The sequence below is a fragment of the Cnephaeus nilssonii genome, assembly GCF_951640355.1.
Source record: "Cnephaeus nilssonii genome assembly, chromosome: 2".
NCBI classification, from domain to species: Eukaryota; Metazoa; Chordata; class Mammalia; order Chiroptera; family Vespertilionidae; genus Cnephaeus; species Cnephaeus nilssonii.
Window position 1 is genome coordinate 76769812 of NC_137073.1, and position 24879 is coordinate 76794690.

General features: G+C 46.2%; 1 protein-coding gene across 1 annotated transcript; it reads left to right on the forward strand.

The window, feature by feature from the left end:
• Positions 1 to 903: 903 nt before the first annotated feature.
• On the forward strand, positions 904 to 2283 carry FOXD1 (forkhead box D1; the record flags this gene model as incomplete). The annotated part of the gene is made up of 1 exon (XM_079780265.1): positions 904 to 2283. The coding sequence occupies one exon, from the start codon at positions 904 to 906 to the stop codon at positions 2281 to 2283; it is 1380 nt and encodes a 459-aa protein (XP_079636391.1).
• Between the last annotated feature and the right edge of the window lie 22596 nt (positions 2284 to 24879).

A 24879-nucleotide genomic window follows, 5' to 3' on the forward strand; every position in this document is an offset into this window, starting at 1 on the left:
TGTGCTTAAACTGGGGAGGGGGGGTCTCATCGGGTTCGATGGGGGCACTCGCCCCGTCTAGGGGAGAGGGGACAGCCCAACAGACCTTAGAGCCATTCCCCAGGGGCCGCCGCAGACCCGGGGGTGTCGTGGGGCCGGGCTGCACGGCTCGCGCGGGCCACGGACGGAGCGGTCACACCGTCGAGTCGCGGGAGTGCTCCTGGAGGTGGGCTGAGCGCTCCCTGAAGAGGCGGCGGCGGGGAACTCCGATCCCGCCGCGGGAACGGACCGCCGCGGGCCAGCCCGTCGTTCAGGTCTCGGCCCTGGCGGCCAGGAGCGCGGGACCCTCCTGCCGTCTCCGCAGCCCTCGCTCCCGCCTGCGGGTGAACTTTCTCCCTCGCGCGGCGCCGATTTCCGCGGCTGGCTACGCGTCCCCCGGTAGCGCTCTGACGCGCACACCATGTGACAGGCTCCCTTCAGCTATAAGCGGAGCCAAGGTCCGCCCTCTCCTGGTCTCAGCCCTCGACTCTCGCAGCTCCGTCCCGAGACTCCCGGTTCCACACCCTCCCGGGCGTCCGACCTGCTCTCCCAGGGCCCTGCCACCCCCTCCTCCAGGGACCGGGCCGGGGGCGCTCGGAGGGGAAGGTCAAGTGCCCCTCCCGGGCCGGGGAGCGCGGAGCGCGGGAGCGCAGAGCCGCGGGGAGACAGCGGCGGCGAAGGCGCAGGAGTTACCAAGTCGCAGCGCCCGCCTCGGCCGCGCCGGCACCGCCGGAGCACACGCAGCCTGAGCGGCGGCAGCACCCCCAGCGTGGCGCCCCGGGGCCCGGCCCGCCGCCCGGGACCAGGGCTGGGGCGCGGCGGGAGCCCGGAGCCCGGCGCCCCTATGCGCCGCCTCGCCGCCGCCGCCGCCGCCGCGCGCCCGCTATGACCCTGAGCGCGGAGATGTCCGATGCCTCCGGCCTCGCCGAGGAGACCGACATCGACGTGGTGGGGGAGGGCGAGGACGAGGACGACGAGGAAGAAGAGGACGAGGGCGGCGGCGGGGGGCCCCGGCTGGCGGTCCCCGCGCGGCGGCGCCGCTCCTACGCCGAGGACGAGCTGGAGGACCTGGAGGAAGAGGACGACGACGAGGACATCCTACTGGCCCCGCGGGCGGGAGGCTCCCCGGTGGCCCCGGGCCCAGCCCCGGCCGCGGGGGCCGGGGCCGGCGGGGGCGGCGGCGCGGGCGGCGGCGTGGGCGGCGGCGGGGGCGCGGGCGGCCCCAAGAACCCGCTGGTGAAGCCGCCCTACTCGTACATCGCGCTCATCACCATGGCCATCCTGCAGAGCCCCAAGAAGCGGCTGACGCTGAGCGAGATCTGCGAGTTCATCAGCGGCCGCTTCCCCTACTACCGGGAGAAGTTCCCCGCCTGGCAGAACAGCATCCGCCACAACCTCTCGCTCAACGACTGCTTCGTCAAGATCCCCCGCGAGCCCGGCAACCCGGGCAAAGGCAACTACTGGACGCTGGACCCGGAGTCCGCGGACATGTTCGACAACGGCAGCTTCCTGCGCCGGAGGAAGCGCTTCAAGCGGCAGCCGCTGCTCCCGCCCAACGCCGCCGCCGCCGCCGAGTCGCTGCTGCTCCGCGGCGCCGGGGGCGCGGGAGGCGCGGGTGATCCGGCGGCCGCCGCCGCGCTCTTCCCGCCGGCGCCGCCGCCGCCCCCGCACGCCTACGGCTACGGCCCCTACGGCTGCGGCTACGGCCTGCAGCTGCCGCCCTACCCGCCGCCCTCCGCCCTCTTCGCCGCCGCCGCGGCCGCCGCCGCCGCCGCCTTCCACCCGCACTCGCCCCCGCCCCCGCCGCACCCGCACGGCGCGGCCGCCGAGCTGGCCCGGACCGCCTTCGGCTACCGGCCGCACCCGCTCGGCGCCGCCTTGCCCGGTCCCCTGCCGGCCTCCGCGACCAAGGCGGGCGGCCCCGGCGCCTCGGCCCTGGCGCGCTCGCCCTTCTCCATCGAGAGCATCATCGGGGGCAGCTTGGGCCCCGCCGCCGCCGCCGCCGCCGCGCAGGCCGCCGCCGCCGCGCAGGCCTCGCCCTCGCCCTCGCCCGTGGTGACGCCGCCCGCGCCCGCGCCCGGCTCCGGCGGCGGCTGCGCGGCTCAGGCGGCCGTGGGTCCCGCGGCCGCGCTCACTCGCTCCCTCGTGGCCGCCGCGGCCGCCGCCGCCTCCTCAGTCTCCTCGTCGGCCGCCCTGGGGACTCTGCACCAAGGGACTGCCCTGTCCGGTGTGGAGACCTTTACTGCTAGGATTTCCAACTGTTAGTAACGCTCTGTTAGCGCCCTGAGAAAGAAGGTAGGCACCCGCTCCTTTTCTCCTCTCGGTGGGTTTGGCGTTTAGTTCGCTCCTCCCGGCGGCCGCTCCCGACCTCACACCCCGGTTCTCGCCGCTTCGGATTCTCGGAGGAGACTGTTTGGCCACAGCTCGGCGCGCCCTCGGGCTCCGCCGGTCCTTCTATTTATGCCAACTCGCCCGGTGCTGCAGCCTCCAGCCGGGGTTGGGAGGAAGAGGGTGCTGGCGGGGTCCGCCCTGTCCAGGCACAAGGGGCTTCCTTGACTTTTGGGAAATCTTAAACATTCTGAAGCCTTTTTGAGGTCTAGAGATTCTCAGGTCCAGGCATTAACCAGTAATGTTCAAAATACGAATACAAAAATAGTAAAGGTCCTGAAGAATGCCAGCAAAGCAATAGTTTTTCTTTGAGGACACTTGTCTGGTGTACTTTTTCATGAAAAGGAAAAAAAAAACTACACAAACAAACAATTCACATGTTTACACAAGGAAAAAAGTCAAAATTATTTCTTATTTTAACCTGTGTTTTGTATCATAATAGACACGCGGAACTTTTATTTTGTACTTACTGCATATTCTTTACAAGGAGTATTGTAAATTTTACGGGCAATTGTTCTATTCTAATGTAAGATTTTTTACACTTTTTCAGAAATAAAATGCTTACTTTTCAAAGAAAACGCACCAAAAGAATTTGCTTCAGTTGTCCCCTTCTTAGTTTGCTTTCTTTTTTATTAAAAAAAAAGTTTCTATGTGAGAGAAGTAGTAGGAACGAACCTGTTATAGAAAAGGCAAATGCTATTTTCAAAGAGAATTTAACAAAAATTTCATTGCAGGAGATCAGAAGTTATTTTTAAATGACTACAAATAAAAGAAGTCACTTTGGTATACATTTTCAAATTCCATTCCATTTTGGTGATTATTAAGGCGACTTAAAATTAAAGACACTGTTACCCTAGGATAACTTTATAGAACTTTTCATTTTATTTTTGAGCTCCCCATTTCAAGCAGTTTCCATTCATGTTTGAGCACAGTATTGTATGTGTCTGTAAAAACTCTGCAACATAGTATTATAGTAACAGAAGCATCACAAGTAAATAGACAGTTTTAAAAATTTAATAGACATGATCATCAGTTAAATAGCTTTAAAGTCCTGAATAAGAAAATATATACAAATATATTTTGTGTATTTACATATACAAAATAAGTTGTATTTGAAAGTCCTGGTATTTACTAGTAAAGCTACTATTTCCTCAACAGAAGGGATTCCAGTAATTGCATAAAGAAGTTTTTATCCCAAAATGCAAACATCAAAATTCTAGTTTAAATGAATAATAAATAATAAAAATGAAAATGCATCAGGTGTTTATTGAACTAACTATATACAATTTAGATAACTTATAATCCCTTTTCAAATTCTGTGTTTTCTTTAAACTTGCTGCAGGCAATTTTTAGATCTTGAAGTTATGTGAGACTACTTTTGATGACTACAAATGTTATTGAGGGCTTCAAATAAAACCAAGGCATGTGTAAAACATAATTTAAATGCTTAATATCAGTGAGTTGCAGAGTAAATAAAAACTGAATAGTTTTTCAAATGTCTGAACAGGTATATATATATATCAGAAGATCGGCAAATTTAACCTAGCAAGTTATCAAAGACTGAATTATAGGCCAGTATTTTGCAGTGCCAGGCATTCTGGATGCTCTGTCCTCTCTCATATATTTTTAGACAGAGTGAAAAAACTGATTCACGGCCTCAAAATTAAATTCAGTCGCCACCCCCAAATGCTTGGAAGAAATTAAGTGAGTTTAAAGTAAACACATTCACCCTCAAAGTTATCACTAAACCCATAGATATAAACCAAAGTATTGTTAGGCAAAAGTTACTTTTATTCTAGCCCGGCTAAGGGAGAGGGGACATTGGAACAGAGGGCATCCGATGGCACTGCCACCCGGGTGGGGAGGCGTTAGCAGGCGAAACCCAAGGGCTCAGGCACTCTATACCGTGTAGATGTGACATTTTGATATGAAAGTCCTGATGAAGAGAGCAAAACACAGACACTTGTGTGTCCTTATTTGCACGAGGCTTAGAAGTCCTGAAAGCAGGGGATCCCAGCCAATCCCTAAGTTCAGATTCCCGCATTTTTAAAAGAAAGTGCCGGGGCAGGCCGCACCTCCCAGGTTGTAGGTAAGCACTGGGCGATCCAGCGCTGGCCTCGCCCCGGTCCCCGAGGACGGGTCCCGCTTCGTCCGCGCCCTTTGAGAGACCACCACCACCGTTTAGTGAGCTCTGAGCCACAAGAAAAAGCCAGCCCGGCCCGGCCTGCAGTTGGGGAGAGACGGAGCAGCGAGGGCCGCGGGCCGGGTGCCCTGTGGGCTGTGACGGCAGTGGAATCTGGGCTGCGGGGCGAGGGCCAGGGGCCAGGCGAGGATCGGGCGGGGGGACCGTGGACGTGGACCCCGCGAGCCGGGAGCGCGGGGCGAGCCCGGTCAGGCCGCGAAGGCGAGCAGGTGCTGGAACAAAGGCCGCCCGACCACCGCGGCCTTTGCCGGGCAAGGACGTCTCCTCCGGGGGCTCCTCATTCGCATGCAAATACGGCTCTGGTCCCTTTGAAGGGTGTTTGTGTGTTTGTGAGGATGGAGCCCGCTGGAACAAGCCTTCCTCAATAGGCTGGGTCCCGAAAAATAAACCAGTTGGACAAACATTGGCCACCAGCTCTCCTCCTCCCAACTACAAAGTGTGGATTTGCTACAACTCATTAACCCGACGCTTTTCTCCCCTTCTCCTCGTTTCCCCGCTCTTCCAACGCCCCCGGAGAGCCTGGAGACAAATGACCGAAGCGCAGCCGGGAGGGAATTGCAGTTAATAGGGAGAGGGATCTATTGGGGCTAATGGTTCGGGCAGATCCCGGGGATGGACCACACAAAAAGCAGCCTCTCCATTCAGGGCTCTGTTGTGCCGCGGAGGTTTAATCTGCGGCTGGATTTAGCCAAATGTTATCTATTGCGGAGGTAATGAAGCCCTTATGGATTGAATTGCTCCTTGCACCACACATGGTGTCATGACCTTAGATTGTTTCTTGGTTGGTTTCTTTTTTCTCTCTTGGGTAATTATTTTATTTCTTTAAAATAAGCTAGCGCTTCTGCTCAACAACGCGTTTATTCCCCATCTCCATTCCCTGCATTTATTTAAGAGCCAGTTCCCTTCCTCTGAAAGAAAGAAAGAAAGAAAGAAAGAAAGAAAGAAAGAAAGAAAGAGAGAAAGAGAGAAAGGAAGAGAGAAAGGAAGAAAGAAAAACTAGGGAGATGAAGGAAAAAAATATAAGTACCTATTTTCTCCCTATTTTTTACTCACTGAGGTATCTGCTTGCACATCTCTACTTCCCCATCCCCTGCTCTTTGAGCAGGAAAGTTTGGTCCTTTCCTGCCCAAACTTCCTGCTGATGGAACTAAAATGTGGGGTATATTTATTATCAAAATTCTTACAGTAAATGTAGTAAGCATCCATTTGGGAGAAAGCCTTCTGCCCTTCCCAGCATTTTTTTTTTCTTTTTAACCCACCATTTCTTCCTGTAGCCTGCCCTCTGAGAGAGCTGGGGGAGGTGGTTATTCTGATGGAAGGTGATTATTTTGATGGACTACCAGCCGGTGTCATTTGTTAAAGGCTGTTTGAGGCCAGTGGTTGTACCAGTTTTGTTTTCCTCTCTATGGCCCTGGTGGCTCTGATTTCCTCGCTTGACTGAGGACCAAGCTTGGAGCAACTAACGGTGTTATTACAACTGCTATTGATGGGCAGGGATGTGATCCTACTACGCAAAGCCAGGAATTAAGGACTCCAGTTTTAGTTTTAAAACTCTCTGCTGGCTGCACATTTTGCTCACACCTGTTTTTACTACTGACTGCAAAAAGTCATTTGGGGGCAACTTACAGGTCATAACAGCATCAAACTCAATCCAAATCAGAAATCTGCCTGGGAACAACCCTGTTGTCTTTGGGCTCCTCCAGGGGGTCACCTTGGGTCTAATTGGAATGCCAGGGGTCCCCTTCCGCCTTTAGAACTGAACCAGCAAGGACAGGCCTGGGGAGCAGAAGACAAGTGAAGAGGGCCGGGCATTGTCAGCATCCATTCTTGTCTCTACCGGTTTCCTGGTGTTGCAGCTGGGTTACACATATGCACTCACAGGCGTGCACGCTCATTGCCCATCAGCTGCCACTTGCCTCCCCTCTCCCTTATGATTTTGTAATTAGGCATATGCTTTTTGTTGGTAAATGTGTTTGATGTCATGGCCAGTGAAACGTGGAGTGTTTATAGGGCCACAAATGTAAATGTGTAAATATGTTTAGTGTAAAATCTGGCCCTTGGACTTTAGCAATAAATACCCTGCCAACTCAGATACAATTACATTTGACAGAAAGATGAAGAATCTGATCATGACCAGCTGCTCAGGGCTCTTTGGGGCTTGTACTCTCCCAACTGAATTCACTTTTCAGATAATTTCTTTGCATGTTACATCTCTCTAATCACATCTTTCCCTTGATGTGAACTGCTTAGGCTCTTTGCTTTTTATTGTTGACCCCTCTGGCATGCAGGAAACTTCCTGGTTCACTCCTCCTGCCTCTTTACCAGGAAAATACTATTCAGTAACAAGCAGACACACAGAGAGAAAACAACTGATCACTATCACCAACCCCTTTTTGAGTCCTGAGTCTCCAGGTGTGATACAATGGCTAGGGAGAGAAATGAGGGTAGATTGTGAGCTCAGATCCACATTTATAATTTTCCTTGCCTTTATCATCATCATCCCAACTTTAAAAACGGTTTTGAGCTACACTTTTACAAGGAAATGTTTTTAGCAAAGTATAATACACATACATAAAAATGCACAAATTTCACCCACTTTTCACAAAGTAAACACACCCGTGTAACCAGCATCAGACCAAGAAGCAGATGTTACCAGTACCACAGAAAACCCTTCCCTGGGTATTCCATTAACTGTTAAAAAGGACTTTCATTAATGTTTCTCTCAACTACATTATGAAATAGAGAGGATAAGATTTATTATTGACCCCGTTTTAGAAATATAGATATCAAGGCTCAAAAGATATGAAGTGACTTGCCCAATGTCACAGCTACTGGGACTTTAGCATTTAATTCCATTTCCAATACATTACACTGCCACTTTGTTAAACCCCCACTGTGATGGGGCAATTTCCTTAGAGATTGCTGTGTAGAAGAGTCATTTATTTATTACACACTTTTTCGGATTCTTCCTAGACCTTCCTCCCTGCCATCTCTACACAGGTTTTTCCAGAGGTCCCCCAGCTCCTTGTTTTAAATGCATTTGGAATTTATACCTAATTATTTTGGATGTGTCCGTCTTTTCCAACTAGTTCTATATGGCACTCTTCTAGCATCGCTTTCCCCCCCCAAAAATTTTTTTGCAGTAGCAATCTTCTTTAAAACATCACACACACACACACACACACACACACACCACGGCTTACCTTTTCACCTTTGTTCTATTTGTCCATTTCCTCTGCATTTTTCACTGATTTTTAGTGGTCAGAATCTGCCAAACTGGCAGAACGTTTTGCTAAACTGCTAAGTAGGTCTTTATAACCAGACCTAGGGCCACATCCTTCCTAAAGAGTCAGGTCAACCAACCTCACATTTAATGAGAAAGCAAATCATCTTTCTGTGAATATGCTCACCCTCACTCAGGACACCATCTCAGACATGTCACTGTCCTTGCACAGCTGGGTACGATGTGGCTTGAGCAGGTCCCAAGAGCCCTTGCACGATGAATCCACTGCACTGGAGCCCCCCAGGGCAATGCCACCTGTAGCTTGACCTGCCTGGCCAGAGGTCTCCCTGAAAATGCTGTTGGGGGGAAGGGAATTCCAGACCACCTGCTGGAATCACATCTTTCCCTAGGTGTGAGGAGCCCATCCCTGCCCATTGCCACAGAAGCCTCGCTGCAGCCCAGCTTCCTCCCGCAGGTGCTGGGGCCAGTGCTTTGTCCCTCACCAGGACATCCAGGCTGGCGGCCCTGCTGGGATTGCACCTGACTAATGGTGAGCCACAGGCTGCCTACAAAAATGTATGGTGGTTTCCCCGCAAAGGACAGTGCTTAATGCAAGCTAGCATTGATTTTTCTAGGGAAAGAGTGGTTTTCTTAGGAACATTTTTCTTTTAAATTCTAGACTGTAAAAGACAATAAAAACTCATCCCCAAAAGAAAAACAGTCAGTATCAGAAGCTTTGTTTAGAAAACCTGGAAAATTCTAATTCTGAATTTGAAATGAGGTTTGGAAAGGTATTTTCCTACTCTTAAAGTGAGAGTGACTCTGTTGTTCAAGATAGGGTGCTTCCTTGTACATAGGATGCTAGCATTAAGGAGAATCTATGTCCTCTGTGAAGCAGAATGCAAGCAACATGAAATGCACCTCTAGGTCCCGGAGTGCGAGTCTGCTGAGCAGCAGGAGAGGATCAGGAAGGCCCAGTGGTAGAGGAGGGATCTGAGGCCATGTCTCTCTGTCTCTCTGTCCCAGAGGCGTCCAGGCAGGCACAAACTGAGGATTCTCTCTTATTTTCAAATACTGGTCAATAACAGACTGGCAAAGAAAAAAGAGGAGGCGGCGGATATTAATTGTGGCCGAAAACAGAAGCTTCTTTGCATGCTTGCCTAGGAATTCCCGTTACTATAACTAAAAGGCAGCTATTTTCAGCAATAAAAGGGCATGACACATTTTTGAAAAGTCAACAATGAAGGGTTATCATGAATGAAAAGTAACTTGATTATTTGTTTTTTATTACTTTTATGTAGAGAGTTTCATATATATGAAAATGACTGTCACAGACTGTGGAGAGGGGGAGGGAATCACAAACACACACCAAAAGATCTCCAAAGCCTACAACAGGAGAAATAAGACTAGGTTGAAATTAAATGTTAGGTCAGTTTGCACACTCATTTATAGTTTTTGGGAGTGTGGACATGGGTTGTGAGAGTCAAAGAGGACAATTTATGTGAAAGTGCTTTGGAAAACATAAAACCTATGCAAATGTATTGAATCATGGTTCCTTTGTGACTTCTTTCCCACATCCTTACCCTTCCAGGAAATAAAAACTTCTAAACTTCGTAGTATACCAACATCCTTAAATTAGCTAAGGAAAACCTTTGACTCTATGTAAAAACCCATCTTTTTTTTTTTTTTTTCAAAATGCCCACCCCATCTATGAAATAAATTGTTGCATAACCCTTTCTAGAAATAGTGAGGGAAAAAGACATGGCATTGTGTTTTCTCTTACTTCAGCCAGATGTGTATTTGGACAGATAACTTTCTCCTCCCTTCTAAAATAAACAAACCAGTGGGTTTTTTAAATCCACTCTTCTAGTCTCTTGCTCTATTTCTTTTCTCTAGTTACTTATCCACCAGTCATCTCTTTAACCACTAAGCTTTGAAAAGTGGGATTAGTCTGCAGTATTTATTGAGCACCTGCTACATTGCAAATCTTCTTATTACCACTTTAAATATAAGAAACAAATGAAAGAATTCCCACCACCAAGTTGCCTTTAATAACATAAGCATACACTCATGGGACAACAGGAGCAAGCCTTTCAGCAGGGAACAACGGGGTGGAGGGAAGGCTAACAAGGTGATTTTTTCACTTATCCATTTATCAGAACCATTTAGAAAACCTCAATAGTCTGTAAACTATTCAAGTATTAACCTCACCTTTAAGTTATGGGCAAGAGATTGTGGCTAATTCATCAGGTTTGGGTCTTGTTTTCTTATTCAAAAGTAATGAGGGGTACAGAGGCCAAAAATAAAATGCTGAGGAGCTCTGTGTTGTTTTTCTATTTAAGGAATTTAATATTTCTTTGCCTGCCTCTTTCCCTCCCCCTCCTTCCGTCCATCTTTATACACAGCAGGAATCCAGCAAACTACCCCCCTCCCCCACCCACACACACATACAGGTCTTTAGAATGTGTGGGATGGGATCCCTTATTTTAGGGAGTTGGTGGGTGCAAGTTGTTATTGTAACTCTATTCTGTAACTAAAGCTCTGGCATGTAATAAATCTCTCCCTAAGGACTTTTGGATCTTTGATTTGAAAAATCGGATTCCATTTGTGGAAACAGTTGACAGGAACCTAAAAGGATTAGTTGCATTCCACGTAGGATAAATTTTACTGGCAACATTTTGAAACGATTTGGTCCCTTTCAGACCTTAAACAATGTCCAGAAAAATGATCTAACGAGACTTGTATTGTTTCCCTTTGTCTGTGAATCCGTTCGCCGCTTGTGCCAACGTCTTCGATTGGGGCTTTGACAGAGTTTTGCTCCCGAGCAGTGCACCGAATTAACTTTTGATCACCCTTCCTACTTGGTTTGTTACCTCCTTGGGCCTGGGGAGCAGCAGTGGTTTCCCCACGTCTGCCCCTAAAATGAAGCGGGGGCCGAGGGTTTGTCTCTTGGTAACGCCCAGTCTGGGAGGGGGCGCAGCGACCCGTCGTCGCTCGCCTTCGCCCGCCCGTCCGTCGGGGGCTCAGCACCGATCCCGGACCCGGACAGTTCGGGCGCCCAGACCTCGCGGGGGCGGGTGAGGCAGCGCGCACTCCCCAAACCTTCACTGTCTGACAGTCCTCTGCCCACCGGGATGCGGTGCGGAAAGCCAGAGGGCGAAAGGGGAGATAATATTGCCTCTCCTTCTACTCTACCCCCGCACCCTAAACAAGCCCCAAACAAAAAGCCGAGAGAGGCCGCCCGCCACTAGACGGCCGCCGTGCCGCTGCGCGCGGGCTGCGGGCCACCGCGCGCCCGCCTCCCCGGCCCTCTCCACTGTTTATTTTGTTGTCAGCGGACTTATCTCGACGTGAGTTGCTGGAGGTTCTGACCTGCCCCGGCGCTTCGGCGGCTCGGCCAGGGCTTTCCCCTCTGTTTTTACACCTGCACAAACTCCGCCGCACCCCCCTATCTGATTTATAGCCCAATTAAAGGTTCAGTGTTCTCCAAGCCACCCGCGCCGCTCCTTCCCCGCCTCCCGCCGGCCGCGGCCGGAGCTGGAATTCGCCAGGCGGCCCCCCAGCGCCCCAGGACCCGGCGCGCGGCGGGACCCCGAGGAGCGGCGGCGCGGGTGGAGGGCCTGCCCCCCGGGACCGGGGCACAGAAGCCTCGCACGCACCCCACCCGGAGACGCGCGCTATTAAGCCTCGTCCCCAAACCAGTTTTCCCTTTCTTGGGGTTTCGGCTTCATGGGGAGGAGGCACTGCGCCGCCGACTGAAAGCAGGGCCGCGGAGGGCGGGCGCCGGGAGCGGCCACGTGGCAAGGCCGGACGCGCGGCCCCGCACCGGTCTTTGGGCCTCTGGGCCGCGTCTCCGCACGATTTTTCGGATGAGAAACCGGTGTCCGCGGTGCCCGGAGAGGCGGAGAGACGCCATTCAGGGGCGAGAGCCCGTGCGCCTCTCGTCCACGGCCCTTCCCGCCGGGCTCGGCAGCCTGCGGCCCGGAGACTTTCCCTGGAGGAGCGGGAGGTGCCTGCGGCCAGGCCCTGGCTGCGGGGAGCGTGGGGTCAGCGGCCGCCCGGCCCGCAAATCCGGCCGCAGCAGAGCCTCCGCGCGGGCGGGCTCCGGGCTCCGACCTCCTTCTTGGCGGCCTTTTCTCTCCGGAAAGAATAAGCGGCAGTCCAGCCGAGATTGGCAGCATTGAGCATCTTCCTAACCCACGCTGTCTTCTTCCCATCTATCAATCCACCTTTCTAATTAGACTAATTAGGGGCGCTCTGCAGTGTCGCTCGGCCCGGGAACTGAAACGCTTAGAGGTTGTGAAAAGAGCCCTGAATGGCCACGCTGGGGGGCGGGCGGGAGTCTCTGCGACCCATTCAGCACAGAGCAACAGTGGCTACATTTATCCCTGGCCATTGAAGAGAGGCTCGATTAAACCGCTTGGGAACTAATGCCACCCTGCATCCCTCCTCTAATTAGAGGAGCCCGGGGCGCCGGCGAGAGCGCCAGGACCCCCGAGACTCAGGTCCTAAGCGCTGCTGCTTTCCGCCCTGCAGCGCCGCCGATTTCCTTCCCCGAGACTGAAGCCCGCCACCTTCCCTCCTGTTTGTGGCCAGGCCCTCCTTTCCCTCCAACCACAGCCCCTTCACCTTCGCCCCAAGTTGAAGGCCCAACCAACTGCGTTGGGACATCCCGCGCAGCGGAGAGGTGGGGGCGGCCGAGTGGGAAAGGGCTCCCCGTTTCCTCTTCCCGTCCAGGAAAGCACCCCTTTGCAGTCGGTAGGCTGCATTTTTTTCTTCTTCTCCCCGTCTGTCTTCGTAGGTGTTTCTCCCATTGTCTGTTATAGCTTGGTCTTAAACCCTCCACCCACCCACCCACCCTTTTCGTAAACATGGAATTTCCAACTCAGGCATTTGGGAAGGGCCATCTCAGTGCCCCTCTGTTCCACTGCCTTGGCCGCACACTCTGTTTTAGGATTTCTTCACTTGCATAAATAATTCGTTATAAGAAAAAAGAACTTATATGCATGTATGCATAACCAGGGGACACAGACAATAGTGTGGTGAAGGCCTGGGGTTTGGAGGCGGGGCAGGGGCTGGGAGGGGGGCGTTGGGGGACATCTGTAATACTATCAACAATAAAAAGGAAATGTATTTTGAGCACCTACTGCTATCTAGACAGGTTGTTACTCTGCTTCTCCTCAGCCTTCTTCCTTCCCTCTTAGCCCATCCCCAAATAGGTCTTAAGAAGTTAAACCTGATTTGGTTCAATACCCCAAGAAAGCTGTTGATGTTAATCCGCATGGTGTATATGTTTATATATGCAGATTTTATCTTTTTCATGGCTTAGTAGGAAGGAACCAAGACACGAAATATTAGGGAAACAAGAGATAGAAATGAGAAATAGGAGACATATTGCAACTACATATTTTGTGTATGTGTGGAGTTGTTTGTTCATTTTCCTGGTAACAGGGTGGTATCTGATATTTTTAACAAAAATTTGAAACACACTTTGTTCTAGAATAAAGGTGACCAAGAGGGTTTGATTTCTTCTCTCATTTTCTGTTGCCCTAATCCTTTTTTTTTTTTTGGAAAAGAGCCACATGTACAAAGAAATATCATCAGGTCATTGTTCTTGATCTTGTTAATTTAGAAAATGGAACCTCAGCAAAATATGCTATTAACCAAATGTCAACCCACAGCATGCAAAATTCCTTGGATCCAAACTTCAAAAAAGGAATGAAAGATATCATGTGAGTGAAAAGAATTATGGAATTTTTAAAGTCTCAAACTGATCTTAATAGAATTTTACTGCTTCCACACCCTGCTTCACAATATTTTAACAGTTACAATATGCATGACATTGCAACACAAATCTAACTACTTAAGAAGTTGGAAGGGGCAGAATAGAAAAGACATGGGAAGAGTGACTCATTTGCATTGGGGAAATTATAATTTTCAAAATTTTAAAAATCCTGGAAATTTTGAAATGAAAAACCAAAAATCTATTCTGTCTCTGATTTTACCATCAAACCTCTTTTTTTTTTCATTTCGGTTGCTAATTTAAATTTTAACTAAAGAATAACACAATAAGCTGCTCAGCTCCTAAGCACACAACTTGATGGATTTTCTTGGTAACAAGGTGGTATCTGATATTTTTACAAAAATTTGAAACACACTTTGCTCTAAAATAAAGGTGCCAAGAGGGCTTGTACATCTATATACACGCCTGTGTAACCATATCTTAGATCAAGTTATTGAACATTTTAAATGCCCCAGAAAACTTCTCCATGCCCCTTTCTAGTCAACACCACCCCACTGCCAACCACTATTCTTATTTCTATCACCTTAGATCAGTTTTAAATGCTCTTGAACTTCAAATATATGGAATTATACAGTCTTTGGTTTCTTTTACTCATCAGTAGGTTTTTGAAAATCACTTGCTCAAACTCCTATTTATAAGACAATATAAATGGTAAGTCAATTTATATAGGTCAAGGAGGGTAGGCAGACACTGGAAAGGTTTACCTTACTTGGAAATTAAAAACAAACAGAACTAAATTAAAAACAAACACCCTCACCCCCCCTCAAAACTCCAACCCCCCAAAACCATGTCATTATCAAACAGCAGAGGTAATTTTATGATTACAAGTCAGTAAATAAATACGATGTAATATTTTACCATAGCAACTATTAGTCACATCATTTTCAAGATGTAATTGTGGGTGAATGTAAGGAGAGCAGAAGCCACAAGCTACTTTTGTAATTGGATTCTATTTCCTACTTGCCATTTTAGCCCCTCACACTAGTAGTAAGTACTTTGGGCCTCTTCACAAAGAATGGCATGAACTTGAGAAGAAAGTAAATTGCATCCAGTTTGTTCTACCTCAGATGTGCAAGTGGGTGATGCAACAGCCTGCCAAGTGTGCTTTGAATTCTGTTTGAAAGTAAAGTGTTTGCAACTAACCTAGCAGTCTATATTTTGTCCCATCTATGGGTCATCATTCAGTCCAGTTAACTCTGAAAATAGAAAAGCTGTTTTCTAGAAAGGAAGAAGCACTGGGAAACTGCAGAATTATGACTGGCTTTCTCCTAGCATCCCTAGCAATCTGCCGCAAAGCCAGCTCTCTCATGAATTCATGCTGTGGGTTACCAACCAGAGACAACAAGTATAGCCCATCATTAGTCTCCTCCTGCCCCAATTAAAACAAGAGAATGCACCCAGTAGGACTTTCCCCCTTCCCCCACCTCCCGGGAAGGAGAGCATTGTTAGGCATGGGCATGTTCGTGCCATGGGAAAATGTATGAGGCCAGGTGGAAGAGACTGAAGTTAGGTTTTGATTGCTTGCTACTGGACATTGGTAAATTTGAAGCAGAACACACATCTTTTTATAATCTTAAATCTAAAAATTAATATAAATATGTCTTAGATTCATACTCAGAAAGACATTGTGAAGACAAAATTATTCCTACTGAATTATCATAGCACCAGTCATATAAATTGAATCAGTAATTTCTGAAAATAAGTTGAAAAAAACTGCATATCTACCAGAATATGCAAACTTAAAATGATAATATACAGTTTCTCTGCTGGCAAGGATGCAGTGAAACTGTATCTCTCATGGTGTGAATGTAAAATGGTAGAGTAACCCTGAAAAGGTTTGTCAGTTACTTGCAAAACAAAATATGCACTTAGCATACAGCCCAGTAACCATACTCTAGGACATTTATGAAAATGTATGTTCACAGAAAAACTGTACATAAATGTCCATAGCAGCTTTATTTGTAATAATAGCAAAATAAAAACAAAAGGAAACAACATCCATGTCCTTTAATGGGTGAAACTCTGGCATATTCATATAGTGAAATATTACTCAGCAATAAGAAGGAATAAATGATTGGAGCATGCAACGAACTGGATTTCAAAGGCATTATGCTTAGTGAAAAGTCAACCTCAAACAGTTACATACTGGGTGATTCTCTTTAAATGACATCCTTGAAATAATAAAACTATAGAATGGAAACATTATAGATTGGTGGTTGCCATGGGACAGGTAAAGGGTGGAAGGGGTTCATATATAAAAGGGTAGCAGGAGGGAGTTCCTTGTTATAGAAGAGTTCTGTGCCTTGCTAACGGTGGTTACACACATTTATCAATGGGATAAAATTACATAGAACTACACATACACACACGAATTCGTGTTCAAATGGTGAGCATGAACAAGTCTTCTTATAACCAATGCCTTACACAATAGAGTTATACAATGTCAATTTCCTGGTTTTGATATTGTACTGCAGTTATATAAGATGTCACCATTGGCAGAAGCTGGTTGAAGGGTGCATGAAACTCTATGTACTAATTTCGCAACTTCCTGTGAGCCTATAATTATTTCAAAATAAAAAGTTAAAAAAATATGTAAAAGATCCTTCAGTCAGCGATTCATTAATAGAGCTCTGCTGATGAGAAGATCTTTCATTGGTTGATTTCTCATAATTAATAACAGCAGTGAATTTAGCCTTGTCCTTGCAACAGGTACTATATGAGCAATGTTTAAAAGACTGATGGGCATGGAAAACTAAAAAAAAAAAAAAAAGACTGATCCTTTTTATTTGTATTTTCTATTAATAGACCCAGTGCTGAAGACTTTTTGGAACATAAAAATATTTGTCCATTCATTTGAAAAATTTTATCATTTGAGGGTGGAATTGATTTTTTACAAATAGCCAAATGTACTTGAGAATCAAATATTGTGAATAAAGCAGATGATCAAGTTAGGTAAAACAGTTTTTTGGCAAAGCCAAAGTGTCCCTGAAGATTTATCATCTTGTGTAAACTGGTCACAAAAGGAGAGTTCTCAAACTGTTCTTGGGAGTGAAGCATCTCTGGTATTGTTATGGCCTCCCAGGGTGATTGCTTAGAAGGAAGCATCATTTGCATGCATAAGCTTCGTTGAAGATTTAAAAATTTGCCTCATTATTAGAGCCAGGCTTTAATTTGGTTCTTGGAAATGTGTATCTTATTTTGGAAATAGGATGATAAATAAGGTATTGAGTATTTAAGGGTAGTACTTATTAATCTCTTTCTAAGCAAAGCAATATACTTTACCTTACCTGGTTTGTAATTTTGAACTATTATAAGTGAAATGTTTTAAACATGGTTATAACTCTCTCATTCTCTCCATTAAAGCATAGGGTAACTTAACCAGTACTACCATTAGTTAAGTTGTTAAAAATCTCCATTAGCAATAAATGTGTTCAGCCTTCATGATCAACAACTGGCACAATTACACCAGGGGCTTAATGCAGATCCCGTCCATGAGATCTGGCCTGACAATCTATAAGTGGACCATGACATAAAAACAATCTAAATTCCTACTATAGGCAGACCAAATCATAAGTGACTGGACTTCAGACAAGTTTTGAGTTCTAGTGCCAGTGTTTTATGGTACTTGTTCTCTTTCATGGTACTTGTTCTCTTCCTTGAGTGTTTTTATATTTTACTAGAGGCCTGGCGCACAAAATTCGTGCACTGGGAGTGGGCCTAAGCTACAGTCTGGCCTCCCTCTGCGGGAGGCAACTGGTCTGATCAGGGGAAGACACCACCCCCATCACTCTGCTGCTGCTGCCACTGCTGGCTACCGCAGCCACCAAGGTGTTTTCATCAACACGGACTCCAGTCCCTTCACCACGAAAAAATGACAACTTTTTTTAGGCATTTTCAAGATGTCACTTTCATAGGATATGACATTTCTTTCTATCTTTTTTTTATCCTCACATGAGAATATTTTCCCATTGATTTTTAGAGAGCGTGGAAGAGAGAGGGAGAGACAGAGAGAAACATCAATGTGAGAGGCACACTTCGGTTGGTTGCCTCCTGCATGAGCCCTGACCTGAGCCCTGGCCAGGGAGGAGCCTACAACCTAGGTACATGCTCTTGATCAGAATCAAACCCGGCCCCCTGCGGGTTTGTATCTCCGCTCCGGCCCCAGCAGCCCAGCACCGCGGCCACAGGACTGGGGATGGGGACCGGCCCCCCTGCATGTTGTTCTCTAAGGCTCTGGGTCCACACCAGGCCCCTCCTCCTGAGCTGGTCATGACCGTTACAGTATCCCGGCCTAAATTGCATATTACCTTTTTTTATATATATAGATTTCCACTAGGAATTTGGAGTTCTAAATATTATTAGCGGTTTACTACTTTGACACACATGTGTCCTATTATTTTTGGAAATTTATATGTGGAGAGAGATTAACACAAGGAGGAGGAGGAAGAGGAGGGGGAGGGGGAAGAGGAGGAAGAGGAAGAGGAGGGATTTTAGAGACAGGTCTCAGTCATCTATAGCCTGTTCTTAATTTCCATACTGATCAAGGGTGGAGGGGGATTAAGGGATAGAGGGCAACACTACTAGTTGGAACCAGCTGGGAAAAGTGAAGATAGTGAGCTAGGCATAGTGAGGACAAATTCTGATGATTCATGGTGATGCCACTTATAGACATTGCACAAGCCTTCTCTTATTTAAGTGATAACCAGATCTCATCTCCAACATCTTCTCCAAACTCTAGTACTACATTTCCAACACCTGCTAAATATATCCACTATTTCTTTTAAGAGAAGCATCCTATATAATAAAAGGCTAATATACAAATTGTTCCCTCGATTGGGAGTTCAACCAGGAGTTCAACCGGGAGTTCGACCAAGGGGCGGGGCCAGCCGGCCAACCACCTGCGGCCCCTCCTCCCAGCCAGCCCAATCAGGGTGGGCAGGCCAGACCCCACCCATGCACAAATTCGTGCACCAGGCCTCTAGTCTTTCCATAATTAGCTTCTCTTTTTGACTGCTTTACTTCTATCCACAATTCTCCATTTTCCTATTAACCCAGGCTTAACATTTTTAGAATCATCTTTTTTATCCCTTCATTATATTCTCACATGCAGCCAGTCACTAAGTCTGGTCAATTCTTCCTCTGCAAAGATTTGCCTTTTCTCCCTTCTTCTCTTCTGTTAAAATCAGAGGTCAGGGCCCTATTAGCCGGTGCCTGTAACACTGAAATATTTTTTTCCCATCTTGTCTCCTTACCTTCTGTCTCCCCATTGCCCAATGCTCGCTGCAGATTAACTATCTACAATACCATGGAGCCTTCCCAAAGATGATGAGTTTGAGAGGATGATAAAGAGACCAAAAGGACACTGTTGTTTTGAAGCTTTTTTCAAGTGATCTTATTATTGGGGCAGAGTAGAGATTTTGCTACAGCATTCCATGCTGTGATACTAACTCACTCCAGAGTTTGAATTACTAGAAGAACTTAGTGCATAGAATTGATTTTCTTAGCCACCTCATACCTTACACTGTGGTCATTTTTAAATTATTTTTACTTTTAGAGCAAGTACAGTGTTTAAGAAGAGCCCACTTACAGAATCAAGGTAGTTGAATAAATTTGGCATTTAGACAACTGAATAAAATTTTACTGATTAGCTGTTTTGAAGCTTTATTCAAGTGATCTTTGGTCCCCAAACCTACCAAATACCAGCCTTTGGAGTTATGTGAATGAGGTCCATTAGGTTGAAAAATTTAAATCCAAGTAAAAAATCTTCTGGCTAGCCCTAACTGGTTTGGCTCAGTGGATAGAGCTTCTGCCTGTGGACTGAAGGGTCCCGGGTTCGATTCTGATCAGGGGGCGCATGCCCAGGTTGTGGGCTCAATTCCCAGTAGGTTGTGGGCTCAATTCCCAGTAGGGGGCGTGCAGGAGGCAGCCAGTCAATGATTCTTTCTTATTATTGATGTTTCTATCTCTCTCTTCCTTCCTCTCTGAAAATCAATAAAAATATATTTTTAAAAATCTGGCTATGCCATATGAGGTACCACTGTAAGATACCTCCTGGTTTATGATTATTATTAAAAACCATTGTCCTCATTATTTAAAACCATTATCCTTATTATTAAAAACCATTAGCAATTATGAGTATGCTGACAATATGGGTAGACCTTCCCATGCCCGAGTTCCTGGTCTTATAGGAGAGGAATTGGGAGGTCCAACCAGCTCTGCTCCCTTTGCTTTTAAGGCAATATTTCTCAAACTTTAGTATGCTCAGAATCACCTGGTGGGCTTGTTAGCATGCGGAGTCCCATTCCCAGAGTTTCTGATGCAGGAGGGATGGATTGGGCCTGAGAATTTGCAATTATAACTAGTTCCCAGATGCTGCTGCTGGTTCAGGAATCACACTGTGAGAACCTAGGGTGGACCTAGGATGCAAGGGAAGTGTACCCCTGTAGGGAGTGGTTATAGGGTCAGCCTAGGATTGACCTGTGGCAGAGCCACATACAAGTCCCAGCTTGGAGGGCAGAGCCCTCCTAGCACAATTAAGCTTGACCTTATAGTCCTCCCTTGTTCCTAGGTAGCTAATGGGCTGTGGGAGGTACAGCAAGTGCTGCCAAAACAAGGCTTGAGTAACAAAATAGATTTGAAACTCCGCAAGAACATTGTAAACCTGTTGACCACTCCCTTTGTTTTGCTTTGTGTGATCTGACTATAAAATAAAGCTTTGGCTTACAAACTGTGTCACTGTTTCCTCATCCAGGCAGTAATCCACCTGGTCCCAACTGTATTCTCTTGTCTGTCTTCTTTAATCCTTCACTGCCCCTGCTCAGGTTCACCCCTGGCCATGCTAGATGTGGTTCATACCCCCAATAGTTATCATGGACATGTAGGCAGCTTCCGACATAGCTCCCAGTGATGTAATCCCCTCCCCTTGAATATGAGCTGGACATAATGATTTGCTTCCATCAAAGAAAATCCAGCAAAAGCCATGGGATGTCACTTCTGTGCTCAGGGTGTGAGATTGTGTCTTCCATTTTGCTGATACACTCTCTCTCTTTAGGTGGTCCTCTCTCTGCTCACTGCTTACTCATTATGATGCAGCCTGCTGACATGGTTAGATGCTCATTGGAGAAACCCATGTGGGAAGGAATCTGGGGAGACATTTAGACAATAGTTCTCTCTCTCTCTCTCTTTCTCTCCCTTTTCTAAAGTCAATAAAAAACATATCCTTGGATGATGATTTAAAAAGTCTCTATTCTCTGGGTTTAAATAACTTATTTTGTATTTAGAGTGTCGTTTTAAAGTGAGAATATTTATATGGATAGTCTATTGCTAATTTTCACAAGTTCTCCTTTTGTACTCCAAGAATAGCTATATGGAAAACATAATGCTAATGGAGTAAACAAAAAATTCCATCTTAGTTTGTGACATAACTGCTCACTTAAGCATCTAAGTATCTGAGTATTTTATTTAAAAAATATTTTTATTTCAGAGAGGAAGGGAGAGAAAGATAGAAACATCAGTGATGAGGGAGAATCATTGGTTGGCTGCCTCCTGCATGTCCCCTACTGGGGATTGACCCTGCAACCTGGGCATGTGCCCTGACCCAGAGTCAAACTGTGACCTCCTGGTTCATAGGGCTCAACCACTGAGCCATGCTGGCTGGGCAGTGTCATGAGTATTTTATAACACCTTTACATCTCTTAGAAGGTAATATCTACAGACAGATAAGAGCTAAAAAAATTATCATTTCTAGTGTAACTTAAAGTAAATGACCATTTAAAGTAAATGACCAAAAGGAACATTTCAAACTCACATAATTTTAAATGCTACTGTGTATTATTTAGGCAGCTTAAAAATATTTTTTATTGATCTTTAGAGAGAGAGAAAGGGAGAGGGAGAGAGAAACATAGATGTGAGAGTGAAACATCAATTGGCTGCCTCTTGCATGCCCCCTACTGGGGATTGAGCCCACAATCTGAGCATGTACCCTGACTGGGAATCGAACCAGCAACCTTTCTGTGCATGGGATTGATGCCCAACCAACTGAGCCACAGCAGCCAGGACATTAGGTGGCTTTTCAGTTTTTCTTTTTTCATGGGAGAGAAACAGATCAAAGGAAATATTCTTAATGTTTTCTACATTTGTCAACATATCTCAAGACAATCTATTTTAATACAAGTCAGTAATAGAACTCTATCATAAAAGACAAATAGATTAGAGGAATTTTTTCAATGACTACATGACTTTTGTGGATTAAAATCGGGATGATCTAAATGTTAATAGATTAATTTATGTGGAGGAAAAGTTACAAATCATTCACTTAAAACCTGGCTGAGTGCCCACATTCTAGAGGCACACTAGGGAGCGTTGTAGCTGCACAGCAAATGTCTACACAGAACGAATTTCTGAACATAATTTATGTAGATGAAGTGTGCAGAATGTTTTTATTTGTTCTACATCTCACTGTCTCACCTCTGCATGAACTTCCCATACCCAGATCTACTCCAAATACTCGTACTCCCCTTCTCCACACTTCCCTCCAACGTGTTTGCTTTGGCAACTTTCATGTTCTTACAAACAATTCTCCCAACGAAATCAATCACTCTTGCACCCAAAGAGAAATACTGTGCACTCAGTGCGATGACAAAATGAAACATGTTTGAGGCAAACCATGTGTTCCCGCGTGTCCGGAATTAGGCTATTTGCTCAAGGAACATGTTCCTAATGTGTTTGGCTTCTGTTACCCCTCGTGATTGTAACTTTCATTGTCTTTTGGAATTTATGATTTCAGAAGCAACTGCTTGGACTCATTTAATGGGACACTTTTGGAATGTGAAGCCTGGGGGATTCACTAGGCAGAGTCATTCTGTCCTCCTTTCCAGGCAAGTCTGGCCCTTATAAGGGCACCTGGTGTTTGAGGAATTCTGGGGGATGGATCCTCTTTTTCATTTGGAACCCCAGACAAATGGCTTATCTAAACACCATGCATCCGTTGAAATTTAAAAGCTATTTAGTTCATCAATCACGTTATTTGGGAAAAAATACTTTCTAGTAATGGAATGAGGCAACATCATTGTAGCAAAGAACTTCTCCATGATGCTTTCCTCAGAGGCACCCAAGGTGCTTGACAAGATTTGCCCCTCAATTTGAGAGTATACTTACTTAGAAGGGAAACCACCAGCATTACCAGCTTTGAACACTTGAGACCCCTGAGCTAACCAGGACTCATGGCCCTGTTCTTTTTTCTCTGATTGATAGATATCCAACTCTTAGTCCAAGGATTGTCTACTAGGAGGCCATTCCTAGGCCCATTGGACATTTTAACTGGGTTTCTGTACTCTCTCCCCTTGGAGCTCTTCAGCAAGCTTGGGGTTCATTTCCAGCCCTGATTCCCTGTACCTACTGGGCCCTGGAAAACGCAGTTCCATGTAAGTCTGATTTTTCCCCCTATATCTTATCAGTCTTTGATTTTTTAGAACAACAAATGGGATAAATAAAACTTTCCACCACTTGGATGTCTAATGCATCTAAAAATTAAAGCTGTCAACCACTCATTGCAACCAATGGAAACACACAGGCTCAGGGGAGGTGCAAAACAGAACCTAGTTCTAAGTGATGGAAAAAGACCTCCGTTTAAAAAGGGGGAGGGAGTAAGAATTAATACATCGTAGAAACTAGAAATAAAATTTTTCTACCCAGTAAGAAAAGGGTTGATACTCAAAATTTTAGGCTTTCTTTGAACCCAGGGACATTGAAATAGACTTTAACATTATTATTCTCTACAGAATTTGGGGGACCCACTGTGTGCATAAGGAGGGGATTATGTGGCAGTGATCTGGTTAGAGCTCAGGCTCAGTAAGCCAATGGTTTGAGACCCAGCTCCACCACTAATTAACCTAATCTCTCTGAGCCTGTTTTCTCATTGGTAAAAGGGCACTAATAATACTTATCTCATTTACCTAATTTACTGTGAAAATTATAAATCCAAAGCACTGGCATATGAGACAGGTCAAATCAACATTAGCTGCTGTAATCATCGTATCACCCTTGTCATTGATACATTTGGGGCCTTGGAATATAACTAAACCAAAGTAGCTTAGGCTCAGAACTAAATGAGGATGGCAAAAATTCTAGTAGAGGGATGAGAGTTTCAGAAAAGGAAGATGGAGAAAGGTTTAAAGGGGGAGGTGGGCCTTTTGCAAGGTCTTGGTTTGTGCCTTGATGTGGGGTGGGATTTGCCCCACAGTGTCCCCTTCCTATCAGTTCAATAGCTGCATTGCCATGATATGTGCCTATGCCCCTCCCCCCAATCCATATGTTGAAGCCCTAACCCCATAGTATTGGGAGGTGGGGCCTTTGGGAGATAATTAGCTTCAGATGAGTTCATGAGGATGTCCCCTCCCCCCAGTAGGTTATTGTCCTTATAAGAGGAAGAGACAAAAGCTCACTGCTCTGTGTCCATGTGAAAACACTGGGAAATGTCTGCACGCCAGGAAAGAGGCCCTCACTAAGAACTGAATCTGCCAGCACCTTGATCTTGGCCTTCCCGGCCTTTAGAACTATGGCAAATAAATGTCTGTTATTTATGTAAGTCACACAGTCTATAGTATTTGTTATAGCTTCCTGAGCTGACTGAGACACTCTCACATGGGGGTGAGAGGTCATCAGAAGCCTAGGTTAGGCATGGGAATATGCCACCTTCCTGACAGGCAGGTTTCTTGGTTTACTGGACACCCAGGTACTTTACTGATGTCTTTCTCCTGACTGGCAGGAGCAAAGTGTGCTTTTTTTGGCTGGAGACACTGAGTAAAGAAAATTCGGGTTGGAAATATTAAAAAACGTTCTCTTCTTTGATTCCAAAGAATTTATGTTCTTCAGCTATGGGTTGTTTTTTTTGTTTGTTTGTTTGTTTTTTGTTTTGTTTTTTGAAATGTTTACTTTCCTTAGTTTCTTCATCTCTGCCAACCAGTTTCAAAATAATATAAAGTGCAGGCAATTTTTATTAATGCTGTCTTTTCTTTTCTGTTTTATTCAGAGCCATGGATCTCTTTGATCAAAAGAAGCCACAATCTCTTTTCACACTTCATGGAGACACGGATAATTTAATTTTGATTTGAAGGAGCATTGGGGCCAAAATTATATAGGTGGCAACTGTCATTAAGTCATTAAGATCAGAACACATAACGACCAATATAAACCAGATAAGTGAAGGAAGTATAGGAAAGAAGGAAGACTGTTTTAATTCTCCAA